General features: G+C 39.3%; 1 protein-coding gene and 1 long non-coding RNA gene across 2 annotated transcripts in view; one reads left to right on the forward strand and one right to left on the reverse strand.

The window, feature by feature from the left end:
- LOC125456798 (uncharacterized) overlaps nucleotides 1-15,811 on the reverse strand; it is a 110,935-nt gene that overhangs the window by 31,704 nt on the left and 63,420 nt on the right. Inside the window, exon 3 of the long non-coding RNA XR_007248515.2 lies at nucleotides 14,322-14,461. This is a non-coding gene — a long non-coding RNA (uncharacterized LOC125456798). The remainder of the gene's footprint in view (nucleotides 1-14,321; nucleotides 14,462-15,811) is intronic.
- The window catches only part of LOC125456797 (uncharacterized), a 64,949-nt gene that overhangs the window by 27,400 nt on the left and 21,738 nt on the right, over nucleotides 1-15,811 (forward strand). Inside the window, exons 3-4 of the mRNA XM_048540205.2 lie at nucleotides 11,162-11,239; nucleotides 12,497-12,586. Of these exons, the coding sequence (XP_048396162.1) occupies nucleotides 11,162-11,239; nucleotides 12,497-12,586 (168 nt within the window). The remainder of the gene's footprint in view (nucleotides 1-11,161; nucleotides 11,240-12,496; nucleotides 12,587-15,811) is intronic.

Genomic DNA, 15,811 nt, shown 5'->3' on the forward strand with positions numbered 1-15,811 from the left:
AGTGCTTTATGTGGTCGAAATCAAACATTTTGCTATAATCAATACTAAATGCTTGTATGTCAGGTGTAGACACAATATAAATAGTCTTTCAGTGCTGCCTTTGTAATTTTGCCTCAATGCAAGGTCAAAAGGCAAACTCCTTCTGTGCCTGTATCATTTTATGTTCTATTGCCCAAAATGGCCATCCTTGTTGAGACTGATGATTTACTGCACTTTTTTATTGAATGATAAATTGATTTACAATCAGGACGAACTGTTTACACTTGGGTTCTTGCAAACAACAGCCAGAATAATTTGTTCACTCTTCAGTCTAAACAGGATCAAACTCAAGTTCAAAGGTGAGAGAACAGAATCTAAATCTATTTTCCTGCTTAAAGTGAATTAAAATGCTTTTAATTCAGCTTAATGCAAATCTCTAACTTCATACACTAGAACAGGGAAGGTCAAGATTCATGTGGATGTTGTTTTGATCAAGTTCTTCTGGGCTTTTTATATTTATCAAAATACAGCTTCAGTTGTGAGTGTGTTATAAACTGGATACAGAGGTCAAAATTGTGCTTTCGATGTTCCTTTTGGCAAAGCATTGAAGTAGGTCATTTAGTGCCTCAAGCCTATTCTGCCATTCAATGATGTCAAGGCTGATCTGCGATTGAAATCCATTTACCCATCTCGGCTTCATATTCATTAATATTCCAAAGTAAATCTATCAATCTCAGATTTAAAATTTAGAATTGATACAGCATCAATTGACATTTAAGGAAGAGGGTTCCAAACTTCTACCATCTTAAATTTACTCTTGAAGGTTGGCTGTAATATTTAGACTATCATCCTTTGGGCTTAACTTTCCAACTAGTATAAATAACTGTTTCCCTTACTTATTCCCCTTTGTATTTTGAAAACTTCAATCAAATCACCTCTCAATATTTTAAAAAGAAGCACAATCCTAGTTTGTATAAATCACTCCTTGTAAGTTAACTCTTGAAATTCAGATAGCATTGTGATAAATCTACACTGTGCTCCCTCTAAGACTAAGACCGTTTTTAAAGTGTGGTACCCAGAACTGATGGCAATGCTCCTGGTATGGTTTAAGAGGGCAGCACAGTGGCTCAGTGGCTAACAGTACTGCCTCACAGCAGCAGGGACCCAGGTTCAACTCCACACTCAGGTGTCTGTGTGGAGTTTGCATGAATCCCCTATGGCACTCTGGTTTCCTCCCATAGTCAAAGATTTGCTGGTTGGATGGATTGGCCATGCCAAACTGCCCATAATGTCAAGGGACATTCAGGCTTGGTGGATTGCCCATGGGAAACGCAGAGTTACAAGGACTTGTGGGGGTGGTGGTGGTCTGGGTGGGATGCTCTTTGGAGGGTTGGTATGGACCAAACGGCTTGCTTCCACAGTGTAGGGATTCTATGTAGAAGAGCTTTTCATAACTGAAGTATGATTTTTACCCCCTTATAATTTAGCAATGCAGATAAAAAGGAAGGCATTCCGTTCGCCTTTTTGATTGTTTTCTCCCCAGGTCCATGACATCATCTATATATGTGGATTCCCAACTCTCTTTGGGCCCACACTCTTTCCAGCTTTCCATCATTTAAAAAATGCTCAGTTTCATCCTGTCTTAGATCCAGACTGTGTAACTTCACATTGGTCTACATTGAAATTCATTTTTATCTCAATTTATTTGACAGTTTTACCCATTTACTTAGCTTTGTGCTTTTGGCTGCACTTCTTAAATTCCACCTATCTTTGTGTCATTAGCAAATGTGCATATGTGGCCTGTCAATGTTAATAAACATGGTGGATTGATGAAATTTGATCACAGATCCTTGCAGGAGATTATTAGGCACATTGGGTTAACTTTGCTTGGGGTGATAATGGACCTGATAGCAAGCCAGAAATCTGTAGCAATTTCACCATAGCCATTTCTGAGAACCCTGACTAGACAATGTAACCATCATGTAGCCAATGAGTTTTCATTGGGCTCCTGTCCCTTTGAGGGATGAGATCTCAGGGGCAATCAGCTTTCCGAGACTCTGCAAAAAGAAGCAACATGGATACAGCCCTCAAAAGAAGTAAGTGCATGCGTTTGCTGGGTCTAGCAAAGCAAGCCTGAGCAAGGAGCTGCTGGTGGAGGGTTTGATGGGGGTGGAGGGGGGGGATTGTTGTCTTAGTTGTTTTTGCCTTTGTTGCCAAGAGGTCCCTCTACGAACCAGAGTTATGATCAGGAAGCCCTCACCTATTTCTTTAAAAAAGCCCATAAAAAGCCCACAAGCTTTACTGGTTGACCACCCACATTTTGAAGGACCCTTCCTGCTACTGGTAAGATGCAATCTGTGGCAGGAACAGTTGGGGTTAGTTGGTCATTTAAAGGTCTCAATTAGCCTAGGGAAGGGAATCATCCCCTCCTTCCCCTCCACCAGTAAAATTCCACAGCATCAGGAAGATGATGGATACCTACTACTACCAGCTTCTGCCATTTTATTGCCACCCAGCTCACATTCTGTGGGTAAGAGTTGCTTTAAATATTATGCTCCCAGCCAAATTTAGTACCTGGCCATTATCCCTACTGCTTAAACAATTTCCCGAGTAATATTTTCAATTCCACGGCCATTGGAAAATCTCTTGTATGCCAGCTCTCCCTTCACGCTGACATTGACAGTTGTGCTTTTAGCCACCTAAGCCCTATTTTCTGGTATTTCCTCCTTAAATCCCTCTGTCTCTCCACCTCTCACTTTTTTTTTTAACTCTCCTTCAAACAAACCTCTGTGCCTAAGGTTTTGATTGTCTCTCCTATTAACCACTGCTTAAGCTTGGCATCTATATCTGTTCAATTACTCCTTTAAGAAGTGCTTTGAGACATTTTTCTGCATGTAATGCATTCAATATGCACCCATTGATAATTCTAATAGTGCAATATTTAATAATGCCTTATTAGCAATACTTATTCTTGCTGTTTTCAGGTTATTAGCTAGGTTAAACATTTGTGAACATTTGCTTATGTTTTCCTAACCTTTTGCTGTCAGAGCAGCTTCTAGCCAATCCTAATACTGTTTTCAGTCGCTGCCAATAACCACCTAGCTACTGTTGAGTTGTCAAGGGAACAACATAAAAAAAAACAAATAGCTGTTGTTGTGGGAATGTCAGAAAACAACCAGCTGTAGTGTTAATGCAAATGCCTTTTTTGGGTATTTGCTTGCAATTAGAATGCACAAAAACGGTTCATCTTACGAACTGAAAAAAGCTAAAATGTAAACAGGAAATTGTTTATTAGTTTAAAAAAAATGCTTGAGCGCTGATGGAGTGAAGTCAGGTGTGAAAAGCAGTGGGAAGAATGCCATTGGATGTACTTGCCAGTTGACTCCTTATGTGTGTTGAATAGAAATGTTTACTTTTGTGAGAAAAAACAAATGAGCAGTGTTCCTGGAGAACATTCCTATATTGAGAAACTATTGAATAATCAGTAGCAAAGCATTAAATGAAATGGTAGCAGAATAGATAGACAAATAGTTCACTAATTGAGTTACTGGAAAGTCATCATGACAGGAGGTGCTGAATTGTGATGACAATACAAAGCAAGGAATCATAATTCGTAACATAGTTACAGGTAATCATTTAAAAAGAATCAAATGAAAGAATTTCATAATTATGGAAATTTAAGTCTACAAATAAATAGTGTAAACTGAAAAACTGTTAAAAAATACATAGTAGATCAGATACCATCTGTGGAGAGAGGAACTGAATTAGCTTTTTACGTAAGTGATCTTTTATTATGGAATGGCAAGTTGAACTATTGGACAACTGTAAGGTCGAAGTGAAGATGAATACATCGGCCATCACCTTCCATTATGAAAGATCATTGATCTGAAATGTAATACCTGTTTCCATTTTCTCAACTGCTGTCAGCTCTGCTTCGCATTTCTAGCATAGTTTGGGAGCTTACAATGCTATTCATCAAAAAGTATTTTGAGGGAGGCCCATAATTCGCACAGATATCCTGGCATGCATAGTTACTTCTTCAAATTGCTGCCAGATATCTTGCCTACACTAATGGGGAGTGAAATGTCAAATTTAAGTCTGCTTGGGCTAATTAGAAATTCTTTGAGAGGGTACATTCAGGTGTTAACACAGTGTGGAGCTGAAGGAACACAGCAGGCCAATCAGCATCAGAGGATTAGGAAAATTGGTGTTTTGGGTCAGGACCCTTCTTCAGAAATAGTGAAGAAGGGTCTCAACCCAAAATTGCTTCAGATATAGTAGGAACTGCAGATGCTGGAGATTCTGAGATAACAAGGTGTGGAACTGGATGAACACAGCAGCCCAAGCAGCATCAGAGGAGAAGGAAGGCTGATGTTTCAGGCCTAGACCCTTCTTCAGAACACATTCACTTTCTGAAGAAGGGTCTCAGCCCGAAGCATCAGCTTTCCTGCTCCTCTGACGCTGCTTGGCCTGCTGCGTTCATCCAGCTCTACACCTTGTTATTGAAACCCAAATCTCTGACTCCAGCATCAGCAGTTCTTACTATCTCTACATTCAGGTGTTGCTTTTTTGTGTGTGGCCATCACCAAAATGAACATTTATTAATATGTAAATGAGTCAGGACGAGAGTGTTCTCGTTGGCCCCACAGTACTTCTGCTGACTGCTGGCTGCAACCATTAGTCAAACTACACAGTGTCCTCCCATGCTCAGTGCTTAGCTGAGGTTGCAGGCTGTGAAGAAAGTAGCCCAACATTCAACCCTCTTGAAGAGAGGGCAACATATGGAGGGCATTGCTGGCTCACCATAAGGTGGCACCAGTGGAATGGCTGCATTCGTGCCTGGGTCCTGAGCCTGAGGCTCAGTTTCTTCCATCTGCCTTTCTTTTAGCTTTCCCTTTATTTTACTTTTGCTCTTTCTTTTTATCAATTTTTGTTTCTTTGCTCGGTGGCATCAGTTCCCTTCCCAAAGTGTCGGGAGCAGTCCCCTTCTGGGAGTTTTAGCAGTGGGCCCATTCCTGGGGTGTTGGCAGTGGTGGGACTGGACCCCTTTCTGGAGTGTCAGCAGCAGCAGGAGCTGGAGAGGAATGTAATAAATATAAGTATTATAAGTAATAATAAGTATGGGGAAATTTCAGGCAGACTACAAAATAATTTGTGTCTGCCTTCTGGGGGAAATTATTAAAAATCTCTCCAGCAATAATGGAGAATTCATTAATAGTATAAATTAGGGTAATATCTAAGATATTAAGATTAAGGAAACTATTACTACTGTGATTAGAAAGGGTATATCTAAGAGATTGTCCAGTAAAACTATATGGGTAGAAATTATAAACAAGAAAGGGATGATCACATTGGTGGGATTCTACAATAGGCCCCCCATTAAAGAGAAATTGAGAAGCAAATATGTAGAGAGATCTCAGATACATGTAAAAATAATATGGCTGTGAGAATCAGCATGGTTTTGTGTGAGGGAAATTGTGTCTCATAAACCTGATAGTTTTTTGAGACAGTAACCACAACAGTAAAGTGGTAGATATTGTTTATATGGACTTTAGTAAAGCCTTTGACAGGGTTCTGCACAGTAGCCTAATTAGTAAAGTTAGGTCACATGGAAATTGGGATGAGCTTGCCAGTCAGATGCAAGATTGGCTTGGTGGTAGGAAGGAGAGGGTAATGGTGGAGGTGTCCTTCTGACTGGTGAGTTGTGATCAGCAGTGTTTCACAGGGGATTGTTACCAGGTATACTTTTGTTTGTCATTTATATAAGTGATTTGGATGAGAATATAGGACACAGGATCAGTAGGTTTGTGGGTGATGTCAAAGTTGTTGGTATAGTGCATAGTGAATAAGGTTATCCAAGATTACAAAGAGATCTTGATCAATTGAGCCAATAGGCTAAGGAGTGGCAGATGGAGTTTAATTTAGATAAATGTGAGGTATTGCATTTTAATAAAACAAACTAGGGCAGGACTTATACAATTAATGCTGGGGCCTGGGTAGTGTTGTAAAGCAGAGACCTAGGGGTTCAAGTATATAATCTTTTGAAATTTGTGTTGCAGGTAGACAGGGTGGTTAAGAAAGCATTTAGCACACTTGCTTTCATTGCTCAGACCTTTGAGTATAGGAGTTAAACATCATATTGAGCTTGTACAGGACGTTGGTGAGGCCTCTTCTGGAGTGCAGTTCTAGTCACGCTGCCATAGGATGGATATTATTAAGTTGGAAAGGTTTCAAAAAGATTTAGCAGGATGTCACCAGGAATGGAGAGGTTGAGTTATAAAATTAGGCCAGATAGGCTGGGATGTTTTCCACTGGATCATGAGCATGGGAGATTGATGGGTGATGTTATGGAGGTTTAGAAATCATAAGGGGCATAGGTAAGGTGAATAACAAAGGTCTTTACACTAGGGTGGGGGAATGCAAAACTAGGGGGCATATTTTTAAGGTGAAAGGAGAACATTTTTAGAAAGATAAGAGGGGCAACTTTTTTTACACTGAGTGGTTCATGTGTGGAATGAACTGTCAGAGGAAGTGATGTATGCAGGTATGGTTACAATATTTAAAAGACATTTGAGTAAGTAAATGAATAAGAAAGGTTTGGAGGACTACGGGCCAAATGCAAGCAAGTGGGACTAGTTTAGTTTGGGAATTGGGTCAGCATGGACAAGTTGAACTGAAGTGTCTGTTTCCATCCTGTATGACTCTATATTAATATTTTTCTTTTTAAAAGCATCAGGAAAATTAATGGGACTGAAAATGGACAAACCTCCAGGATATGATGATTTACATCCTATAGTAGATGCAACAGTATCATCTTTCAAAATTATGTAGGCATTGGGATGGTCCTTGCAGATTGGAAGATGACAAATGTAACCCACTATGTCTCAGGAAAATGTAAACATCTATAATAAAGGATGCAATAGCAGGATACGTAGAAAATAATGGCAGGAGTATAAAGTCAACATGGTTTTCTGAAAGAGAAATTAAGTTTGACAAATGTGTTGGAGACTTTTGAGTGTATAACTAGTAGAATGAGTAAGTGGAAACTTAAAATGTACAACTTTTTAAACTTAAATTTATTTACAGTTTTAGGTCACTTTTGATAGGATTCCACACAAGAAGTTGTTCATCTAGATTATGACTCATGGATTTGGGGGAATATGCTGGCATAGATTGAAAACTGATTAACAAATGAAAATAAAATATAGTAATAAATGAGTCATTTCTAGGGTGGTAGGTAGTGAGTAATGAGATGTTGCAAAGTTGAGCATTTAGGCCTCAGCTAGTTGCAAACTAACTTAAAGATTTAGATGTGGGAATTAAATGTAATATTGTCAAGCTTTTTACATGACACAAAACTAGGTGGGAGTGTGAGTGTGAGAAAGACCCAAAGATGCTTCAAAAGGATTTGGAGAGACTGAGTGGGAAATTATTGGCAGACAGATACAATGTGAGGGAATGTGAGGTTAACCACTTAGTTGTAAAGACAGGAAAGCAGAGTATTTTTTAAATGGTGAGAGGCTGGAACATATTGAGCTTCAAAGGGACTTGGGTGTTCTTCTTTATAAATTACAGAAAGTTAATACATAGATACAGCAAACAATTAAGAGGGCCAATATAATTGCCTTTCTTACAAGAGAATTTCAGTATAAGACATCTTACTGCAATTACACCTTAGTGAGACCATACTTAAATGTTCTGTCTTAGTTTTGATTTGCTTACCCTAATGAAAGGTATACTTGCCATAGAGGGAGTATAACTAATTCCTGAAATGGAGGGAGTATTCTGTGATGAAGACTGATGGTTCAAACATGCAAAATTCATACAGGGATTGACAAGTTAGATGCATGAAGCATGGTCCACTACCTGAGAAGTTCTAGAACAGTTTCAGAATAAGGGACATGACATTTCGGACTGTGATGTGACAGAATTTCTCCAGTCTTTGGAATAGTCTGCTGATTGGAGGGTGAGTCACTGGGTATCTTCCAGACTGAGGCAGTATAATTTCTACATATCAAAAACATTGAGGAATATAGGGTAGCAGAGGAAAACAGTATTAAAGTGGAAGATGAGCCATTATCCCATTGAATGGCAGATTTGGTTTGAGGTGGCGAATGGCCTACTCCCGCTCCTATTTGTTATGTTCTTATCTCACTAATTATGGAGTGAGGTATTGCTGTTCTACCTTTAAACAGTGGCATCCAATTGTAATATTTTGAGCTCCACTTACAGAAGTTAAATTTTTGATAGAAGTTGTGTATGTTACAGAAGCTGCAAAATGAACTGTGATACACTTGATCATCGATGTTTCCTTTTGTGCTCATGGTTAGATTTCATCTAGAAAAGGTGGACCTCAAAACTTAGCGCAAAATCTTATGCAAAATTACTGTTAGACTCCATCATGCTCTTTTATAGCAAGTACAATCAGTTTGGCAGAATTTCCAATATCTCAAGCATTTAGCGATGTATACTGTTCTTCTGAATCCTGGATCATTGAGGTCTTCATCATCAGCAGTAATGCTAGTTTTTTGCATTTTTTGGTAACCTTAGATTTACATTATCATTTCCTCTATTTCTGATTCTTGCACTCTTATGCTCAGTATATCACTGCATTCAGATGCCTCCATCATCTTAACCTCTCAATTATGAAGCTCTAATATACCAATCTCTGGACTGGTCACTGTGAGTGTAAGTTCAAGCACCAGCCTCTCTCTATCTTCAATGCCAGCTTCCATGGCGCCCCATTCAATGAAGGCCAGTTCTGTATCTTCTATGGACAGACACATTTGCCCTCCTCTGATTACATTCTTTCGTCGGACACTTTGTTCCAGTTTCTCATGCAAACAAAACAGAAGCAGGTCATTAAGTGTCCTGCATTTTTAAGTAATGTTGTTGTCATGGGGAATAGCTGCCAATGTATTACATCTAAGTTGTGCTTAAGAGGCTTGCAACCATGCTAAGAGTATGACACTGAGATTAAACATAGAGATTGAAATATTGAACATTAATTTATAAGAAATTGTTAATTGGCATCTGATGGGGATTTATTTAATTTGACTGTGAATAAGGTTAATGGCTCAGTTTGCAGGAAATGTATTTTGACAAATGAACTCACTCTCTTAGATGGCATGTTAGGTAATTATGTCTATTCTTTCTCCTAGAGCAATACTCATGGTAATAATCCCACCATTACTTGTTCCTACTGTCTGTGGTATAAATATCTGGAGGTCTTCAACTCCAGTACATATGCAGGATACTTAACCTTTCCACATCTCCAATCCAGACGATTAGGTGAAAATCCTAGCATTTGCGCTGCCCAGTACTCAGCAATTGTGTGAAGTGGCCCAGTGCAGCTTGACATTTGAAAATAACTCCCACCAATTCTTGTAGTCAGAATCCATCACCCTTTTCAGAGTTACAGGCTGCTTCTAATATTGTTAGCTGCTCACAATGACAAGCCCAGAGCTGATTTCGCAGCCAGTGCATGGCACAGGGAGCACAAGAATTGCAGGTTAAAAGAGCAAGCAACACAACTTTGCCATGTTGGCTGAAATGTCATGAACAAACCTAGTTTAATCATGAATCATGATCCTCACGCTGGATTTTGAGGATTGGGCAAAATCTCTCCCATCGACTTTCCTAACATGAATTTCAAGTCTTATGGTCAACTCCAAAGATGCAATCGCCTTCAGTAATTTCAACTCAATACTGCCATGCAACGATAGAAAAGTTGCTTTTTATTCCCAAGAGAGAGTTTTTCTTCTTAACAATTATGGGAATCTTGGCAGTTATTGCCAATAGATATTTCATTACAGCATAAACAATTTTAGATTTTATAGAAAATATGATAACTTCCAACTGTTACACAAATTCGGAATTATCATTACTTATAATTCACATCAATAAAGAGCAGACAATGTATACATGTGGTGGAACATCAATACCGTAGCTTGAGACTTTTTTGAAGACCCGGGACCCATTTCGGGGTGGGGGGGGGGGTGCACAGCTCTTGTGCTGTCCATAATTGTTGCATAGTGACAGAAAAACAATTATTGAACAGACACAGCAGCAAAATTCCCTGATGCTGAATTCTCAAACAACACATGTTCCCTTTTCTATGAAACTGGCTATGCGACAAATGTTGAATTCATGAACTTTGGTTAAGGAAGAGGCATAGTGAGTATTTTTTGTTTATTTGATCACAATGCGACAATATAACAGGCGAGGGATGGCATAGCATTGTCTGATGACAGGAAAACAATCTTAAAGAAACAAAATACCACAGTCTGTGGTTGAACAAAAAATAACAGGATATAAAAGTCTACACTTATAGCCTTCAATTAGGGTGTTTTTTTTAGCTCACAGCTTGGGTTGAATATTTTGCTGTCTCTCTAGCAGTGAGATTAGAGAAGGGAGAGCATTTAGTCAAGGGGCATGCATCTATCTGAACCCTGCGGCCTTTCTGCCTGGGCTAGAATTAGCTTTTAGGCAGGAGAACACTTTCTGCCTCATTCCCAACTAATAATCACTTAAGGGTCTAATCCCATTGCTGCTGGTATTAACCCAATTGCAGATGATGTGCATGGCAATAAATCTATCGGGCTTGCATGTCACCAATGAGTGGTCAAGGCAGGGTGTCACTTAATCAAAGGCATTCAGTGTTTGATTGAGATACTAGGCATCAAGCAGTTGATGAGGATGGCCTGCTGAAATCTATCCTCATCCCTTGCTTCTGATTTGTCTGTGTTGTGTGAGCATAGTTTCACTATAGTCTCACCGTTAGTATATCTTAGACTTTTAAGAAACGTATCATGATATCACCACCGTGTCATAGTTTATAATCTGAGGGTATAAAATTCTCAGACTCCATCTTAATTTGCACCACTTGAAGCATGATATGCTGATGAAAGCATTCTATTCTTTGTAATCTAATGATAGCCCAGACAAGTATATGTTTTAGTGAGCCTTCCCGAAAAGAAGCAGCAAAAGTCTCTTGTCAGTTCTTCAGCCAGCAAGCAAGACCTCCGATGCCTCAACAAGATTCACCTAATACTTCTGTGTGAAGATAGACTGAACAGTTTATTCTTCTCTTTCCCCATTTAAGTTAATATTTTCTCACTATATTATACAGATATTTCAATCTGAACTGAACTACATTTCTGTTATTCTTGCTATATTTTAGAGTCCGAAGTAAAGACGTTTGAGGTAAACCAGTCAAATGCAGAAGTCCATAGCTCAAGAATAATAACACACATTTCAGGTAAAGCTATCAACTATACATATCTTGCAGGCTTATTTTCCTTTTAATATAATTCACAAACTGATGCTTAGTTTTATTTATTGGCAGTGAACACTATTGGATATTATTATTGTCTGGGTCTTAGAGTAGTCTTAAAAGTTAAATCTGGCTGCCCTAGAAACGTTAGTTATACTCAGTTAGATTCTAATTTAAAGCCTGTGCCCAGATTTTCTCCAGGATTATGCCCACTTTCTGATTGTTTCTAAAGTGTGCTGCAGGTTATCTGGGGAAGAACCTTTTACAAGTTCTCAGCATCCACTGGTGAACATGCTTCTGAGCAAGTATTCATGAGTTTTGGAATAATGATGGAGATATTTTCTCTCATGCATTTCCTGTCATTCAAACTGTCACGATTCTAAACACCAGAATTGTCTTTGCAATCCTTGTATTCAGAAATGCTAAGGCAGTTAGATCAGGAAGTTACTCAAGAGCTATATTATTTGATTTAATTGATCAAACAGGTTATAAGTTGCATTAATTGAAGCCATTTTATTTTAAAAAAAGACTCCTCTAATACAAAACATTTATGGATCAAACTATCAGTTGCAAGATAAACTGTCCATTATATCTAACCGTAATAAATTATGCAAATATGCAAAGGTTTTAACACATTTTGAATATACTCATTTTTAAAGAACCTGAAGAACCAGTGCCTGACTGTGGAACTGAAAAACAGGGGGATAAAAAAGAAAATATTCAACTATAAATTCAGATCTATGGCAGTTTCAGATTCCATACTTTCCAACTAATTGTTCCTGTTACCCTCTTCGTCAGAATACCCAGCAGCTTTATATAATCTGTGGTCTTGTGCATTCAAAACTCACTCGCATGCATTGACATAAGGATCCCATAAACAACTACAACCAAGGGAGCTTTGCTTTATTATCTTCTGTCATAAACAGTTAGAACCTTAATGACTTCATGAATTTTGGGCCCTCACCCATCATCTTTGGTTTTTCAATAATAACATTTACATGCCCAATAATAGATCGGTGTATAATAGAGACATTAACATTTTACCCAACAACAGAGAACATCAGTAATACTTCTTGTTATTTTTTGAACATATTTAGATGATGTTTTAAATTTTAGTTTGAGTATACAGGACAAACTATTAAAGCAATTTTTGAATAATCTTTCCTAATGAAAGTTTTGTTTGTTAATTGATAAATGAGCAGTATCATTCATGATTATTGTATATATTATTTATAATAACAGCATCAGTTGTTGGATCCCTATTTGGAGTGATAATCTTGGTTCTGATTATCTGGGTTGTAATGAAATTAACTAGAAGAAGAGTAGCATCAGGTAAGCAAATGTATCTCTGAAAAGAGATATGCCTTGATTTGTTTTTTGTTAAACATTCTGAAATATTAACAGTTTGAGATTATATTCCTAAATCCCATGTGTTTTAGTCACTACTTGTTCTTGTAAGATTTTCATGAGCAGTCAGAGGTGTTCAATGTATATGTATATTTCATTTAACAATCTTTTTGAAGTTATACTGTGAGGAAGAAGTTCCAAAATCAGGTTCTTGCAGATGCAACTTTCTGAGAAAGAACAAGGTTAGTTTTTGTGTTGAGGGGAAAGGCATTTCATTGAAGAGGAATGGAACGGTTTCACTTTGAACACCATTTAAGGTTTCTCTATGAAAGCAAAATCAGTTAAAAAGCAAAGAACACAATTATAGCTTTGTTCCCAAAGTGAAAAGTCCCCTTGCTTGCATCAGACGGCCCCAGGTCAAAGTCCTTGCTAAGGCCTGGGCAAAGGATTTGGAGTCAAGGGTTCAAATTCCTTCAGGGCAGCTGGTGAAATTTGAAATCAGTTAATAAATTTGGAACATAAAGCCATTCTCAGTGATGGTGACCATGTCAAATATCATTGATGTAAACACCCACCTGGCTCACTTTTGACCTTTGGGGGGGATGTTTGCTATCCTGACCCAGTCTGACCTGCACGTGACTCTGAACTCATGACAATGTGGTGATTTTCAATTGTTGTCAGAAATGCCATAGCAAGCCACTCAGATCAACAAGAAGGGATGTGCGATTAATGTTGGCTTCATCAGGGACACTCACCCTGTGAAGGAATTTTAAAAATGGATGAGATTTTCCAAGGAGTGTAAATCACACACAGATTGCCACTCTGCTCATTTTTTTTTGTGTTAAGATTCCAATAAGGATTCTTCAGAAATGCATGAGCATACTTTAATACTGACTGGTCCCCCCAAATGCAAGATAATTTGGGGAAGACAAGGGATGCCCTGTCTTTCACAGCAGTCAGTTGCAGAATTCTGTGATTAATTGTATAGCATCACAGTCACTTTCAGAGCTCCTTTGGAAGTGAAAGTATGTAAGATAAGTGTGAAATTAGGTTTAGTAGGAACTGCCGATGCTGGAGAATCTGGGATAACACGGTGCGAAGCTACATGAACACAGCAGGCCAAGACGCATCGGAGGAGCAGGAAAGTTTGACTGAAGAAGGGTCTTGACCCAAATCATCAAACTTTCCTGGTCCTCTGATGTTGCTTGACCTGCTGTGTACATCCAACTTCACACCGTTATCTCTGTGAAATTATGGTGTTGGGACAGTAGGATGTCAAATGGATAGGGTGCCTGACAAGGAGGGTGCCAGAGTGCAAGGTGGGAAAAGGGCCAGCTTTGTGGTTGAATGTATACGGTAGGCTGGACGGGCAGGAGGTGGCAGGTTCAGCACAGTGTTGGAAGTTGTGTCAGGGGGAAAGTGGGTATTGTCAGAACTAACAGTGAAGTGTGTGTCAGATTTTGGGGCTGTGGGTTGGGGGTAGGGGAGGGGTGAGCATGTTTTAGCATCTGGGCGAAGAGGTGGGTATCATTTAGAGTGTGGGGGCTGGTTTCAGGTCCTGCTTTAAGGGAGGATTTTGAGGGAGAGTCTCCCCCAATGACTTCATCCTTTACCTCAGATTAATTACACCTCTCTCACCAATTTAAACATGCACTCCATCACCACTGGCATATAGTGGCTACAATGACTACTATCTACAAGATACAACACAGCAACTTACCAAGGCTTTCTCGACAATGTTCCCCAAACTCTTAAAGTCTTCTTCCTACAATTACAAGCATAGCAGGTGCAAATTCGAAGTTTTTCTCCAATTTGCAGACCAACATAACTTGGAAGTCTGTTGCCACTTGTTCATTGTTGCTGGAACAAAATATTGGAACTCACAGTCATACAATATTGTGAGCATAACTTTACTGTGTGGACTGCAGAAGTTCAAGAAGGTAACTCATTGCCACCTCACAAGACGAACTATGAATGGGTAACAGAGATAATGAGAACTGCAGATGCTGTAGAATCTGAGATAACAAAGTGTGGAGCTGGATGAACACAGCAGGCCAAGAAACATCTTAGGAGCACAAAAGCTGATGTTTCGGGTCTAGACCCTTCATCAGAAAAGGGGGATGGGGAGACGGTTCTGAGATAAATAGGGAGAGGGGGGAGGTGGATCAAAGATGGATAGAGGAGAAGGTAGATGGAGAAGAGAGTGTAGGGAGGGGATACGTCAGCCTGGGGAGGGTGGACAGGTCAAGGAGGCGGGATGAAGTTAGTAGGTAGGAAATGGAGGTATGGCTTGAGGTGGGAGAGGGTTGATCGGTGAGAGGAAGAAAAGGTTAGGGAGGCGGGGGTGAGCTGGGCTGGTTTTGGGATGCATGGGGGGAGGGGAGATTTTGAAGCTTGTGAAATCCACATTGATACCATTAGGCTGCAGGGTTCACAAGCGGAAAGTGAGTTGCTGTTCCTGCAAACTTCAGGTGGCATCATTATGGCACTGCAGGAGGCCCAGGATGGACATGTTGTGTAAAGAATGGGAGGGAGAATTGAAATGGTTCGCGACTGGGAGGTGCAGTTGTTTAATGCAAATCATTTCATCAGAAAGGTCTAGGCCCGAAACAACAGCTTTTGTGTTCCTAAGATGCTGCTTGGCCTGACGTGTTCATCCAGCTCCACACTTTGTCTCATTAGTGAGGCAAGCATTTGTTACCCATTCCTAGATAACAATCAAAAAGAATTACAAATATCCTACACAAATCATACTTTTGACTGTCTTATATTATGAAGTTCTTATGTGTGTATTGAGCACTATATAGCATGCATTTAAATAGAACTTTATATCATTTAGAACATAGAACATTACAGTGCAGAAGAGGCCCTTCGGCCTTCAATGTTGCGCCGACCTGTGAACTAATCTAAGCCCTCCCCCTACACTATTCCATCATTATCCATATGCTTATCCAAGGACTGTTTAAATGCCCCTAATGTGGCTGAGTTAACTATATTGGCAGGCATCTCAAAGATCTTCAGACTACCTCTAAAGCAGCGGCTGTTTTTATTAGTAAATACAGACTCAATAGCGTAACATCAATAATCCACAGGCATGCATATTCAATGTTAATTTGTGCTGAAAGCAAAGCATAAACGTGAAAAGTGTACATCAAAAATGGAGCTGATGTCGTCAAAAACTTGTTGAAATCAAATTATGATCAGTATCTG

Source organism: Stegostoma tigrinum, chromosome 12, assembly GCF_030684315.1.
Source record: "Stegostoma tigrinum isolate sSteTig4 chromosome 12, sSteTig4.hap1, whole genome shotgun sequence".
In the NCBI taxonomy this organism is placed as follows: domain Eukaryota; kingdom Metazoa; phylum Chordata; class Chondrichthyes; order Orectolobiformes; family Stegostomatidae; genus Stegostoma; species Stegostoma tigrinum.